This window comes from Rhamphochromis sp. 'chilingali' (genome assembly GCF_963969265.1).
Source record: "Rhamphochromis sp. 'chilingali' genome assembly, chromosome: 7".
NCBI classification, from domain to species: domain Eukaryota; kingdom Metazoa; phylum Chordata; class Actinopteri; order Cichliformes; family Cichlidae; genus Rhamphochromis; species Rhamphochromis sp. 'chilingali'.
This window is the reverse complement of record NC_137934.1, coordinates 26,687,315-26,703,703: the sequence shown is the minus strand read 5'-3', so window position 1 is coordinate 26,703,703 and position 16,389 is coordinate 26,687,315. Positions and strand designations below refer to the sequence as shown.

Genomic DNA, 16,389 nt, shown 5'->3' with positions numbered 1-16,389 from the left:
CTGTCTTCCCTTCAAGTCTCAACTTTTGTAAACTGGATTAAATGAAATGTATGACTAGAAAGTGGTAGATAACATAATTAGGAAGTACAGAAATGAAGCCGTCTGGGAAACACAGAGTAGCTGTGCGTGGATCCAGCATGGCTCAAGGACCATCTGTGTGTAATGCTACAGCTTTTGAGTCACTTGTGCAATTAACAGTTTCGGGTTTGGATTATTAATCACTGGATAACTGTGCACTGACAATAAGGAATCTGAAACGGATTTTAATTTTATCTTGGCTCTTTTTTAGATTATCTAAACTGAATGTTTATTTTTTGTTATTTGTCATTTTCTCTATGCTACAGTAAATGCAACAAGAGAACTAAAGATGTTTTAAAAGGATTCCAATATGAATGTTTACATTCAACCACTAATCCCAAGGGAAACAATATTTAATAATCCTAAATAAGATCCAGAAGGCTCTGTTCTCTGTCAGTCACACTCTACAGTCATTTCAAGGCTCTCAATAAAGGGCAGAGGAAGCCAGACTCCAGTCCTCATGATAAGGGCTAAAGCTAAACTTGACTATGTCTGCTGTCAGGGGTAAAGACATAGTGAGAAACAAGCTCTTGATGATACAAAAATCCAAATGCACACACACACAGACACACAGATTAGGACTGTAGTATCAGGGGCTCGCCAAGTCAAATCTTCTCTCTGTATCCTGCTTTGAATTGATCTCTATCATGCAAAATGTGCTTTGGCGTACTGTGCAGCTATAGTAGGTCAAAAGGTTACACTGACGTAAGATATCGCCGTGCATCTATATGTATGTAAGTAGGTGTGTGCATGTGTGTAAGTTCAAACTCAGTTCAAAAGACTGCTGGCGACTGCAGCAGCTCTGGCTCAATGCGCAATGGTGTGTGTGTTTAATGTCTGTTCAGTCAAGCCACAACAAACAGCAACAAACACTGCACCCTGTTTCAAAGAGATGATAAGTTCCTAAAGACAGACATGCTGTTCCATCCTGTTCCTTTTTCAATGCAGAGCCTTTACCTTACAATATAACCTGCCCTGAGGCTGCTGTTGTTGTGGTTTGGTGCTATACGGCAGTTTCACTAAGGACCCATTTATCTGTGACACAATGGTCACTTCGCACGCAAACAGTCATGTCGCCACATCTCTGTACTATCTCTACCAGTCCCGAGGGCGCTAATACTCATTGCTGTATTCGCCTGAATGACAGGTGTCACCGCTCAGACAATCCTACCAAAGGGTGCCTCGTGCCAGCAGATGGGACATCACTTTTGTTGCCTATAAAACATAACTTATATTTACCCTTTTCCCCTCAGTACCACTTCAGAATGCAAGCAGTCACATTAATGGACAACTCTTCTCTCTTAATAGATTTTATCAAAGCACATGAAATCCTGCTTGTTTATCTTTCCCAAACCCTTCAGCACACACCGCTGGCTATTTGCCATCTTGAGTTTGTATATATTAAAAAAAAAAGGCTGCAGAGAAGTACTGTTGAAAGTTGTAGGGCTCGAGCCATATTCTGCACAATAATACTGCTCGTCCGAAAACAAGACAACACACAATCATTTCTTGCAATAGGTACAACTCGAAGAGCACCAGGACTGACATTCAGACGTCTGGCAGATTGAAACATGCCCCTTTAATGGAACCTACATTTACATCCAGTAAAAGTAGGAAAGATGCTTTACTGAGTCGTACTGGACTAAAGTCCTGGGTTGCTTTACTGTTTGAGGCAGACTTGAGTCTGGCATGGCCCCGAATTCATGTAATAGTTCATAACAGAGAGACAGAAAGAGAGGATGATACATGAGGCAGGTTGACATATGAGGGAGGATTACAAGATTGCAGGTAACACAAAACAACACACAAGCTAAATTATTCTTTGCACATACTTTTACACTGGAATATTTTAATCAATCTGTTGGTGACATTTTTAGTCTGTGCATTAGCTCTAATCAGAAGATAAAGAAAAGCTGCAAGTAAACAGAAAGAATTCAATACTAACACAGGGATTTCATTCCAGGAAGAGTTTCCAACCTCACAGCAAAAAGGAGAGATGTAGAAGAAAAACAGATCAGAGGAGGCAGGCAGGGAGGGGGAGCTGAGATGGAAACACAATTCAATTTCCTCTCCGTCATCAGAGATGGAAGATACTGTCAAAACTGAATTACCTCATCCCAAACAGAACAGGACATTGTTTGAATGTATTTGTTAATGTAATTGAAGTGCAGGAAGCATCCAGCATAATGCTACACTGAAGCCTACGTCATTTCTGATAAAATACAAAACCAATGATACTGCATGTTATCTTTACCTACCTCCTCCTGCCAGGCAGCTCCATATCCAACACCCTTTGTCCGATATATTCACTTCGCTCCACTGACCATGTCCAAACCATCTCAGCATTACTGCTTTTTCTTTTTCTCCAAACTGCTCAACCTGAGCTGTCCCTCTGATCTGCTCATTTCTAAGACGTCCTAAACCTTCCCTTTCAGTCTCGCTTCTATCCTTAAATCACAAATCAGCCCTGACATTCGTCTGCACCCACTCACCCTGCCTGGACTCGTCTTCACCTCTCTTGCGCAGTGTCCATTGCTTTGGATGGCTTACCCCAGACATTTAAACTCAGCTAACTTTATTACATCTATTCCTTGGAGCTTCATTGTTCCACCCATCTCCCTCACATTTACACACATTGCTTCCTCTTCTCTCCTGTGCATACTTCCACCTCTCCAGGCTTTTTCCCCCCTGCCTCCTAATCTCAGTACAGATCACGATGCCACTCAACAATTTTGAGTGCCTTTAAGGTGATGCTTTAACTCCTTATTGAACCTTTGCTACTTATTATGTTCACGCTGTAACCAAAGCATTATTATTATTGTAGTCTTGTAAATGTTTTCCGATGTGAAAGGAGAATTAATCGTCTGTTTCCTCTAGTTACTGAAGCACAGACTCAGTTGAGGTTTCTGGTTTTTATTTTCGGACTTCTTTTAAACATTTTAGCTTGTAAATGACATAAAAGTTCCAGGCAAATGAATAAAGTCTGCTATTAGCAGACAGAGTGAGAGAGGAAACCAGATGACCGTGAGGGGTAAATGACTAGACTACACCTAACATACCACTGTTGGCAAGCACTGCAAGGCTTTCTATTATAATGAAAATCTAGACAAGAGCAGACCACATCAATCTGACTGATTATAATTGCTGACAAGGCTTAAAAGTTTACTCTCTCATTGTGCAAATCGCCTTTATTGTTATAAGGCTGATTTAAAACACCTAAGTACGCACATTCAGGACAAAGAGAAGGAGGTGAACAGGAAAATAACACACAAACTGCCAGCAGACTAAATCTGATCATTGATTTTCTGACATTTTCGGACCCAAAAATGTGACATTTAGCCCCAACTGTTATGCAGATTATTCGTCATATATCGTGATCAATGTCTGAAGCCCAAAAGGCATGCTAGCCGACACTCAGTTATCTAACGCACAGCACTGCTGAACTGCCTGGAATGTGTTTCCCTCTCATGTCACTCTGAAAGAGGACATAGCTCCCAAGAATAGATTTTACCACCTCTGGCGTTTTTAGGACCTTCTGTTCTCACCCAAGTGCAAATAAACTAGTTTTGTTTTCACAGGACTCTGTGTTATACTTTGAAAGTATACCCTTTGAGAAACTACTTCCATAGAATATGTCTGTGAAGGGCTCAGCCATCCACGTCATTGTAATCTCAAGAGCTTGGACAGAAAAGCAACTGGACTTTTTTGAGTTTCTTGAAGACGTTTCACCTCTCATCAGAGAAGCTTCTTCAGTTTTTCAGGCGTAGTTCTGGTCTGGAACATTCAGCAGTGTGTTAACAAAGTGCCCAGCTCCAGTGAATTCACCCCAAGGTCAGACTGTGCAATGCTCAGACAAACTGCAAACTGCAGGCCTGAGTTCAAAGGTTAAATGGTTCAGTCACTGAACTCCTCTGTAGTCCAAAGTATTCTCGAGTGAAATGTGTGACCATCTGTCCAACAGCTAAAGCTTGGTTAAAAATTGTGTAATGCAACATCCCGAGCACACCAGAGAATTTATATAGAACGGCTATAAGAAGAAAAGAATTGAGATGCTTGGCTGCTCCAGTTGAACCCAGACCTCAACTAAGTAACATTACTGCTGATAAAAACTATGTTAAAAGCTACTGAATGTGTACTTAAATGAAGCCTGAAGCCTTACAAGACTGGGAATCGTACAAGAATGATTCCCAGTCTCTTCTTTTCAGTAAGAAATACAACTTTTAATTTATCTGTAACAGCACAGAGATGAGGTACTGGCACTCAGCCTAAAAGAGTTTCATCATGCAAAATGAAGTGTTTCGTTTCCATCCTTCTGTCTCCTCCATGTATACCAGCTCTATTCTGCCTCATGCTTCTGTCAGAAATGGTTACTATGTCCTGAAGGAGTCAAGCAGGATGTCCTTGGACGTTACGCTAGAAAGTGATGGGTAAAGGAGTAGTCGATGTTAAGTGGAATTTTCCAGTATGAGCTAGATTGAAAATATATTATCATTATTTTTATTTCATATAAAAAACGCAACCCCCCCCCCCCAAAAAAAAAAAAAAAAAAAAAACAGACCAGAGTCATGGAGCAAAAACAGAACAATATGTCATTTAATGTTGCCTCATTTAACTTCACATATTATTATCACTATGAACTTCAATTCTGAAAACCTTTTCTTTCCTCTGACTTCCAAGCTCTTTCATGTGATACAGCCATTGTGAAGTAAAACAAACTTAAGTCACTTTAAAGTCTATTTTTAATAAAAGTTAGATGGGGAAATCCACACCTGTGACATTATTTCATCCTCTCTTCCAGCCCCCCTTATTGTATGAAACTTAGAGCTCTATGAGATGAAGATGTAACCTTGCAATTCCCCTCCAAATGGCATTTAAATGCCTACTTGTGTATTCAGACACTTTTAGATTCCGGCTGCATGAGTGACTCAGAAAGCATTATAGCTCATGGTGAGACATGATAAGTGTTTCTGAAATCTCTCTAAAGAGGATTTGTGTGGTGCAGTTACATGTGATGGAAAGGAAGTAAGAACAGTCTACGTATATTAAGAAGGACCAAATGACACTTTGGCTCATGCTTAGCTTGGTTTTAAACATGAATCTTTTCTTATTTTTAACTATTTTGTGATTGGATCTCAATAAACCTGAAGCTGCTAGACAGACCAGTCAAACCACGTAGCACTGCTGATACGCTAAATCCCCTTTGAGCGGTGACACTAATCAATAACATAACTGGTCAATGGCATGGCAAGTTTATTTATATAGCACAATTCAACAACAAGGTGATTCAAAGTGCTTTACAGAGACATTAAAAAACAAAAACAAATAAAAAGCATGATTTAAAATTGATAAAAAAAAAACCCAAAAACAAACAGTAGATAAAATCAGTAGTTAAAATGTACGTTTTGAAATTTATGCTTAAAAGTGTGGATTTGGTGTTTTATTCAAATGCAGCTGAGAACAGGTGAGTCTTCAACCTGGATTTAAATAAACTGAGTGTTTCAGCTGATCTGAGGCTTTCTGGGAGTTTGGATTTTACCATGGTGTCATAAAGCACCTGTTGTCTAGGAATCAAAGTGCTTTTCTGTAATCAACTGAATTTCAAAATGAAGAAAAGAGCAAACAAACATCTTCATGCAGAATCAAGCCTTCACAAATGACTAATGCTGTGGCTGTAGCTTCATTAAATGTGCCTGTTAATAACCAAACTGCCTAACAACTGTCAGCAGCATCAGTGATTAAACTTATGGTTATTTTTCATGCTGCACTCAGTCCCTAAAGAGCAGGGAACAGGGTTTTTTCCCCCTAATAATTAATGCCTACAGTACAAATCAATACATTGTACTGTGATGGATATCCAGCAACATAATGCAGGAGAGAAAAAACACAGGAGGAGCTGGAAGGAGATAGAAAGGGAGGGGAGGAAGAAAGAATCCGTAATAGGATCTTCTTCTAAAATGATCTGGTCGATAGAGATCACATATCTGCTGAAACTGATGATTCTCCCCACCACCACCACCAAGCCTCCCGGTAAAGAAATGGAGATCAGGTCTGCAGTAAAAGTTTTAAATGAGTTGTTACTGTTCGCAACTAAAACTTATAAGACAGGCTGACCTAACAGGAAAGTACCAGGTTGAACAGAAGCTGAAGGATGAATAAAAGAATAAGGATATAAAAGGAAAAGACAAACAGCAGGGGCAGCATGAGGAAACACAAAAGATGGGTAGCAGTGCTATAACCCTGTTAGTGTGATTTATGTTAGACATTAGGTTTTAGACTAGATAAGGCAGGTGGGTCAGCTTAGACCTAAAACCACATATTAAACTACATAACACAGAATGTCCCTGCCCCGCTGCATCAGAGGTAATAGCTCACTCTCCTAATTAATAACTATTCATTGGCGTGTGTGTGTGTGTGTGTGTGTGTGGGGGGGGGGGGGGGGGGGGGGGGGGGGGGGGGGGGTGCTTTAGTGTATGCGTGCTTACAAAGCATAAAAAGGTGGAGGGTGAGTTAATAAAACTAAGTAAAGCGGGTTTCCATAAAAGCCATTAGGCTATCAATAATTCAACCACGGCACTTTCCATGTAGCTCAATCAAACATGGTTGGTAGTTTAACATACATGCTCACACAACCTACTAATGGGCTTAGCATTAAGCGTTAAAGAAGACACAAAACAGCACTTTTTAGCAGGTTTTATGCAAAATTAACAGAGTTGGAATTTATTTGGAGAAAATAAATGGATTTAAAATGACTTGAAGTTAAATTAGAATTTAGGTTTTGGTAACTCACCTCATGCTGACATTTGCTCTGGGGCCAGTGAGGAGGAGAGAGCGTTATAGCAGAAAACGAAAACTGCCCATCAGCAGCTACTCTTGAGTTTTTATAACAATAGTTTAACAATAGCTGATTACCATCTAAATCAGGACATAGTGATCTTTGAATAAAACTGTGGAATTTAAACAAGTCACTCATTTGAAGTTGGCATTCATATTCACGGTTACTGTTTGACTAGTAATCGTTCAAATCTACTATGCCTACTTGTTAGCTAGCAAGCTGCTTTGCTAGCTAACAGAAATGAGTGACACGACTGAGGTCACGTTATCAGGCCAAAAACATATATTTAGTGTAAGAAGGCATAACATTACAGGTGTGGTATTAGCTATACTAAAATAAAGACAATATAAAAACAAACAGGACCCTAAACGTGAAAGAACGAACCAATCACGGTCTGTAATTTAAAACTGACCTCATAGCTACAACAAAATAAACACATTTCAATAAATTATTGTAAAAAATTATCCACATCTGCTTGCCTTTTAAATCTACATACCAGCAAACCTTTCATTGGCAACCTGCATCTCAACCTTCATTTATACATACAAACATACCCCAGTGAGAAGGCAATGAAAACTACATTTTCAGTTAGAATATCTCAGTTAGAAGTTTCCAAGGTGAAGAAAATAATCTCAAACTATGTTCGGTTTGTCCAAAAATGAAAGACTTTTACCTGGAAGGTGCAGTCGCCCCAAAACAAAACGCATTAATTATTGTTCATAAAATATGCACTTCAACCAATAATAATAATTTCATAAATGTTTGAAATTGTTAAATGAATTTTTTTTTTTTTTTGCAGATTTAGCAAATTGCTGAAATGAAAAAAAAAAAAGATTATTATTTGATTATAGGATCAAATTCCTTTGTGGATTAATATGAGGAAGTACTTTACAATGCCTTATCTGAAATCAGAAGGTAAAAATGCGTTTGTGTTTTTCTTTACCTGAAAAGGTACCAGAATTTGTTAAGAAACATAACCAAGATCTAGTCTCATTTTATCATTTTGAGAGAGACACAAGAACTAAATGAAGTTGGTCTAATGAGCTGAAAACTAATCTGAGAGTGAGAGCAAAGAAAAAGAAACTGCCTAATGAAAAAGGAACAGTGAGAGGAAATGTGTTTGCTTATGACTGAGCATTCCTCAGAACAATGTCCAACATCAAAACAGTGGATGTTCTCAAAGAAATGTGGGAAACATATGATACAAATAAAAACAGATTTCTGACAAAATAAATAAAAAAAACAGACAGATGTACCAGTCGTTCGATTTAATTGTTAACATTTTAATTAATGCCCTATGCCAGTAAATTGTAAATGTGATGCAGCCATCTGGCACCAGACAGAGCAAAGAAAAAACACCATAACTCTCTTAATCTATGCCTGAAGCTTTTATTATGCCTATTATTGTCAGTTATTTTGATGGTGAAAGAATGAGATTGGAGACAGAAGCGATGGAAATGAGCTTTCTCTGAAAGAAGCAGCTTGAGGTGGTCTCCCCCTGGGTTAGATGTTCTAGGCATTGTTCTAGGCATATGTCCCACTGGGAGAAGGGCCCAGTGGGACATACACTCACGACATGCTACAGACATGCTATACACCCACGACATGCTACAGAGACTGCATCTCTCGACGAGCCTGGGAGAACCTCAGTGTTCCCCTGGCTAAGCTGGAGGAGGTGGGCTGGGAGGAGTTCTGGACATTGATGGATGTTACCAAGGTTAAAATGCTAACAAAACAAGATAAATGTGAATCTACAAATGACTCTTAAGAACAATATCAATACATAAATAAGAGAAACATTTAGGGGGGCAGAAAATTAAAGCTGAAAAACTGTCACACAAATGCAAATAAAATAAGGCTATGGTGAGGCATGATGCTCAAGACTAGTCTAAAAGATAATTAAGTGTCATTTTACAGCATTTTTTGACTTTGAGGAAGCAAAATGAAAGGAATTAGCCGCATTTTTCAGGTAATTTCTGGGAAAGATACTGATTTATTTTTTTTTACTCAGTATTAATGTAATTATGTCAAGGTTAGATCTGACTAAAAGCAAAATTTAGCAAGAGGAGGCACGCCTCCAGTGTATTAGTGACACAATTCCAAGTGTTAATCATAAACAAAATGCTGAGGAGGATTTTAGATCCTTTCAATATTATTATTATTATTATTAGTATTAGTAGTAGTAGTAGTAGTAGTAGCAGTAGCCTATCCCATCCCAGGCAAAAAGTCTATTAACTTAATAGGAAGCACTTCCTCTGACAGAGCTGACAGCAGGTACATAAGACCACACAAAGCTCCTTACTTCACCTCCATCTCACATTCATCCATCTCCAAGCACCTTCGCTCACCTCCTGTACCCCCTGTGCAAGTTTTGTTATTGCGCTATTGCTTGATTTATTTAGTCAGCCTGTCACACTGCTGCCCACCCCACACTCCCCCATCCTTCCTTCTGCACAATATTTTTCATCTCATCACAGCATGCTCCACTGGAGATGCTGAATCTCTTATTTGCTGAGGTGTGAGACGGGAAGTCAGGCCGGCGGCTGGCCCTGCCAGCGTTCTCTCTGCCCTTCACATTTGACAGCCAAACACTTTGGTTACAAATACTCTACTTCAGCTTCTCAATTAACTACAAGAAATGACTTCACAAACCCAAAAAACCCCAAATCCCAAGAAACTCTAGGTTCTCCTTCAATCCTCTTCAGTTCGCCTGTTTAAATTGTATTCTTTTTATTTTAATTTGAATAGTGTAAGTCGAAAATGTCCTTGAAATGCCATCATATAGTTGTTAGGCCATATCACCCACGCTTGTTGGAGAGTCGAGCTGAGCAGACTAAGTGTTGCAATTTATTGTTTATAACATTTATAAAGCAGGAAATAGTTCTAAAGCTTCTTGAAGGCCATTCCAAAGCTCTGCTTTAGACGCTGCCTGCCTGCTGTTCCATTCACCCAGGCTGCTTCTGCGGAGGTCAATCTATGACTGATACTGCTCAACTGTGTGTTTTTCTATCCAGGTATGCTTTTAATGCATTTCCAGTGTGTTTGGGATCTTGTGTCATAGCTGTTGCTAATCAGATGCTTTCCAGGCAACCATGCATGGTGGATCAAAATCTGAGAGTATTTTCTTCTGATTTGACAAGAATCCCAACATGACATGGCCAAATGCATTCCCAAACCACGACAAAGCTTCCACCGATGTTTCCTTTTTTCCCTTCCTGAAGAATGAAAAGAATGAAAGCCACCCTATCGCTGAGACCGTTTCTGATGAGGCTTTGGTAGACGCAGTAGATGGGCCAGATGCACCTCTCAGGTTTTTTAAACAGGTCTTTGCTAGATTTTTTTCCTACTTCTTAAGGACATGACTTTCAGATGTGTTCGCCTGCTGTCGTTAATTTCATGTCAAGAATTAGGCACTAGTAACAACGTGCCTGGAGATAGAATTTCAATGTGGTTCTTTGCCAAGTTATCTGTTACAGTGGTCCCTTGCGATAATGCGGTTCAGCTTTTGCGTCTGCGTCCTGATTGGCTGTAGACCAGTGTCAATCAATCTTGTGTCGTGTCTCCTGTCCAATACAAAATGCGTTCATCTTGTCAAATTTACAGAAATCTTCAATCGCTAGCAGTGTGACTCTGAAGTGCTGTACTGTATGTTTGTAAGTTTACTCCCCAACAAACACAACAATGTCGACAAAACGTTTTGCACCGTCAACGACACCTGCAGTAGCAACCAAAAGTCAGAGCAAGATGCTAACCATCGCACAAAAAGTAGGACTTCTGGACATGCTAAAGGAAGGTAGAAGTTACCGTATTTTGGGGACCATAAGGCTCATCCCATTATAAGGCACATTAAGCGAAACAAAAGAGTCAGATAAGTCAAACTTTACTCAAATCATTCTTCTTGCTTCCTCTACTTCCATACCATTTATTCATTAATGTTTTATTCTCTGGCAGCTGCTCTATTCCCATGTTCTGGACCTGATAACAGGCTTTGATCTTTGGTTTCATTCTATATTACTGGACCTATTTTTCTACCAAGGCTTGAACTTTGAAAGTGTTTAAACAAGAGAGGAAAGTGTGAAAATGTTCGTGCTTGTCTGAGAAAAGTGTATAAAGTGTGTAGTGAGGGGGTTTACAGCCTTGGAACATCTATAATAATTGTAAAATATAAAGCTGGCTACTTCACAGGTTAATTTTAGAACGTAACTCCGCGATAAATGAGGGACCACTGTATATGCAGACATAGCACTCATTCATCACTTGAGTTAGGTGTTGTTTTATACACTTGAATGATTTAGAGATCAGTTTCAAGTGTCTTAAAAACATTCTTATTACTGTCAGGTAAAAGACTGGAAATGAGTGCAAAAGTAACCAATGATCAAAGGAAAACTGAAAGAGTACTGTTGCTCAAGACCACTTTTAAAAAAATGACTGCAATGTCTGTCTTCTTGGAAGCAAAATATCAAGACTTAAGACTTTTGTACATTACTGTAACTTGATTTGTATATTCTACTAAAAAAAAAAGGTATTTTGAATTAGCCAGTTCTTTCTATGCTCATGTTCTTCCTGTGCTTTGGAGGGTTTCTTCCCATATTCCAAAGACATATATGTTTGCTGTTTCTAAAATGACCGGGGATGTGAGCTAGTCAAAATGAAAAGAATAAAGCTATATAAGCTATATGAATGAATGAATTGAGTTCTCAGTAAGACTAACAGAGCTCTTGATACAGTCCATTTCAAGTTCCGTTACAATACAGGTATGTAATGGCGGTAAAAAATGTATTTACTTTCTATAAAAAAAGCTTGTTTAAAAAAGTAGGTATTGTACATTTTGGGACTTGTTTTTGGGATGTGCAGTGTTACACTCCAGAAAGTCACGCTAAGGAAATGTTATTGTGAAACAGTGTTAATGTGGCCTATTATTACCTTGACACCAGATGGCGCTATTGACAGCAGACAGACTCCACAGCAACTGAAAATAATATTTTTATATAATAAAATCACAAACTGTATAAGAGCCACTTTTAGATAAAGGAAACAACTGCATGTGCCTCCAGTATGGCTGTCTATATAGATACTGTATACAGTGTATGTGTTCATTATGTCTGTGTCCTGAGTGTGTGTGTGTGTGTGTGTGTGTGTGTGTGTGTGTGTGTGTGTGTGTGTGTGTGTGTGTGTAGAGAGAGAGAAGACTAACAGTAGTCTAAATAAGTCTCAAAGCACTTTACTTGGTGCTGTTGTGCTTTAGAGGAAAAGTGTTTCTGGAAGGCAAAATGAAAAAGTGTTTATTTCTTACACTTGGCCCATATTCTCTAGGATAGAAATTCTTACAGCCACTGGAGCAGGAAGGGTACTGATGATCAGCGTTTACATTCCAACAAGCACCAGATACTGTCGCTAACACAAAAACCTAGCTCGGTTCCAGTTGTTTACGTTTCACAAAAGAGGTCCAGTAAACAACCTCAACCTTGGCCCCTGTCTCGTGTGTTTTATAAAGCAAGTATTTAGCTCACTGCCTAGACTGTGTATTCTGTACAGCACATTGTCAGGGCAGTAGAGATATTATCCTGTATCACTACTATTGCACTGCAATCCTACTGCTTCTGGCACCTTGTTTCAAAGGATTCACGCTTCAAATTAAGTAGTGTATATTCAATGACAGTAACTCATTAGAAAAGAAGAATGGATGCCCTTCATTTACTTATAAATGCTGCTGCCTGCAAGCTGCAATTATCAATAAAACATTGTTTGGTTGATGCAGGGCTTTTATATTGTCAAAAATATCTTTAGTGCAAATTTTCTTGAAACAACATGATGTAGTTTTTTGAGGTTTTTTCTTAGTCATCTTTGATGTCAAAGTTTGGCATGCCACTTCACCAGCCGTCTACGTCACTGTCCCCATTAGTCACAACAGAGGAGATACGGTACGAGTACAGCGATTACTCAACATGTCCTCATGTATATTTAAGATGCAGCTGCCTCAGCCTGTTCCCTAGCAGCTCTAACACAGCAGCATGGTAAAGCTCCCTTTAGGCCAAGCCCCGACGTCTGCAGACAGCAGGTGTGCGGCCTGTGTGCTGCATGCTGAAACACCGCTTTGTTTATTTCCCATCTTAATTATTTGCATTCATGTATGTCTTGCAGAGAATATCCACCCTGCTTCTAAGATAAATATGTAACAAGATACATGTTAAAGTGTTGAGTTTCAACTTGGTAGGTGCATTTTTCACTTTGGGCCATTTCCTGACAAAAGCAATAATACTAGGGATGTGCAAGCTGACCATCTGGTTACAGCACAATGTTCTTCTAGAAAAGGCCCTGGACGTTCATATGGATTGTTATGTGACTCGCATAAACATTGTTTATGTAAAATATGCAAGAAAACTGTTGCCACTAAAGGTGGAAACACTAAGACTGGTTCACCACAAACACCACAACTGGTTCGCCTGACAATATTGTGCAGGCTCCGGAAGAACTACGAGGTTAAGTTACTTTATTGTTGAAGTGTTAAGCAGTCATGTGTTACATTTGCTTATAATTTCCATGGAAAACAATGCATACCCACAACCACATCTTACTACCAATTTATCACCAGGTAACCTTTCATATATGTCTTTGGACTGCTGGAGGAAACTGGAACACTCAGAAGGGACTCACGTGACAACCCAAGTCTTTTTAACCTAGAAATTAAAGCTGAGGTGTTACACTTGATTACATAGCTGCCTTTAAAAGTCCTAACTAAAAGTCCAAAGACTTAAGGGAAGTATAAATCATAAATAAAACATGGCAGGACTGGTTGTCCTATTCCTAATCCTATGACTATAGACTAACTATGAAATACAACTATAAAAGCTAACAGCTGTCAGTCTGATGAGTCACACTGGACTAAAATATAATGTGTGTGAAGCTTGGTTTAGTAAGAGATGCAAGGAAAGTGAGTGCGATAGAAGTCAGAAAGTCTGCCAAGAATACTTTAATAAACCTACCCTTGAGAAATAACCACCTGGAATTATTTGCTGAACTAGAATAACTCTGCACATTGTATTTTCCATTTTGAATCCATGGTACAATGTGCTTCTGGCTGCACTGACCAGTTCCTCTCAGAGACTTTCAGAGTGAAAGGCTAATTATGAAGATATCCAAAGCGGCAAAAGTAAACTGATGACATGATTCATTTTAGATTAATGTATTTTTCTCCACACTCACTACAGATTTTATAAATGCACTGTCCACACACCTGGCACAACAACGTGGATTCAGTATCAGATTAATGGCATGCTGAAGTTCTACCTATTAAACACTGCCATCTGTTGGTAGCATTCAGCTGCAGTCTGTTATGCTTCTCGTCATTTTCACGTGCTTCCCTGTGCATGAGATAGATTCACTGCATGTATAATCATTATGTGCACAGAGAAGAAGGCTGGAGATGAATAATAAATTACAATTTAAATTAATAATGGAAGGTACTGTGTAAATTACTAATGTAGTCAATACACACTTCTAAAGCATGGCAAACACAGAGAGACGATAGCCATTTCATGAAGGAACAGAAAGTCAGGGTTCATTCAGAAAACGCTAAAGATTTTGAGAGAGGTTCACAAATTATGATTTCAACATATCTGAAGATGTTTTGGATAAATAATAAAGCAGAGGACAGAAAACCCCTTTGAGTCCTTCAATCCCTCCTGCAACCAACAGGGGTCACAGTAGAGCAAAGGAACACAAAAATCAGTATCAGACATGTCAGGAACCGGCATTTACACATAATTCATTCATACTACAGCTCTATGATGTCAGCACTGTGCTGCATGTTAACCAAACAAACACATAAATGCAGATACAAATATACACATCACATGAAAAATCCTCTCTCTCTCTCATTTCTGTCTCAGCAGTGTGCAGCCCTTTCTGTGAATGGGAAGTGTCTGTGTGTGGAGCTGGTGGCACGCACACCGCGCGCGCACACACACATAAACACAAAAGCCTGAGTCATCCTCAGTCTACCTCCCTGCAGTCAGCTGGCACAGTTTCAGTCTAACACACAAAATCTATATTGCGATGGACTGTCTCACAGCGACTCTGCAGGCTTTGCACACTACGTTTAGACTACATTCATTTTCCTAAGACCACAAATACATTTAAAAATCTTGTTTTTACACCCCAGCCATAAGGTTGCACATTACATGCTAATTGTAGGACTCTATATATATGAACCATTTGTCCAATAATTTTGCATGTGATGTAATCTGAAAGTAATCTGAAAAAGCAATACTGGGCTTGGCTGATATCTAGGATGGCACAGAGAACATTTGGAAGAATCACAATTATCTCCTGATTACTTCTTCAAGACTTAATCTGAGTGTAAATAACTGTAAGTGTGATTTGTTTTGTAGATTCCCTTTCAACATATGCGCAATTTTTTTCTTTGATACTGACCAGTCCGGTGAGAGAAGGGGCAGACTGCCCCAGAGCCTGGTTCCTCATACGGACCAGGTTGTTGGCCTCTCCTCCTGCAGATGCTCCCCCAATAGCCCCAGGTGCTCCAAAAGTCCCAGAGTTGCCTTGACAAGCCAGCTGACTAACTCCAGCATGCAGACTGCTGGACAAAGGCAGCAGCTGTTTACCTGGGGAGGTGGGGGCAAAGAGGAAATACATCTCAAATAGGGCTGCCACAAACGATTATTTTGATAGTCGACTAGTCACCGATTATTTTTGTGATTAGTCGACTAATCAGATCCATTGGACGTAAAACGTACAGCTTATTGCACCAGCAGCATCTGCTCTTATATAACTAGCATTAGCTTACAGCTTTAAGTGTTTAAGGTATGTGCTAACTAAAAATAAAGAAAAGATGATAGTTTATTAAATTTTAATGAAATTTGCAGATTGTTTCGGTGAAGTTTAATAAACTCCTTGCTATCTAAAATATAACAGGACACCGGAGTAAATTCTGGAGCATCTCACACTTCTGATAATCAGCTGTCTGCTTGACGTTTATTCAGCTGTGTAAAAACTATAACTTTAATCTCAGCCAAACCGATTTACTCAGGAACAAATAAAATACTAAAAAAGCCAAACAATAACATTTTTAAGTTATCTAAGTGACTCATATATCATGTTTAACCTGAGTAGCGAAAGACGGCGGTGGGTTTGAAAACGATTTGCCGGGAGTCCGGTGTTCTCACAGCTCTAGTGACCTTGCCCCCGGCTAGCTATCGAGCTAGTGGGTAACAGACGTCTCCGAAAACGTCGGAGCGCTTTTGAAAATATGCGGTGTCTTGATAAACTGAGCAGATATTTGAGGTTTCCACAGCTACATTCTCGCCTAAAAATATGTTAAACGTGTATTTTGTGACCCAGAAAGAATAATAAGAGTAACATTAAAACTAACTAGCTGCCGCCATTGTTGGAAACTGAGCAGGGCCGCGCTATGAATTCTGGGACACAGCTTCTTCTTCGGGGTTTAACGGCAGCTGGCATCG

The 16,389-nt window shown here is 39.3% G+C and overlaps 1 protein-coding gene across 4 annotated transcripts in view; it reads right to left on the bottom strand.

The window, feature by feature from the left end:
- Nucleotides 1–16,389, bottom strand: part of mast2 (microtubule associated serine/threonine kinase 2) — a 145,490-nt gene that overhangs the window by 102,124 nt on the left and 26,977 nt on the right. For all 4 annotated transcript variants that reach the window (XM_080887876.1, XM_080887879.1, XM_080887880.1 and 1 more), the window contains exon 3: nucleotides 15,344–15,531. In XM_080887876.1, the coding sequence (XP_080744002.1) occupies nucleotides 15,344–15,531 (188 nt within the window). The remainder of the gene's footprint in view (nucleotides 1–15,343; nucleotides 15,532–16,389) is intronic.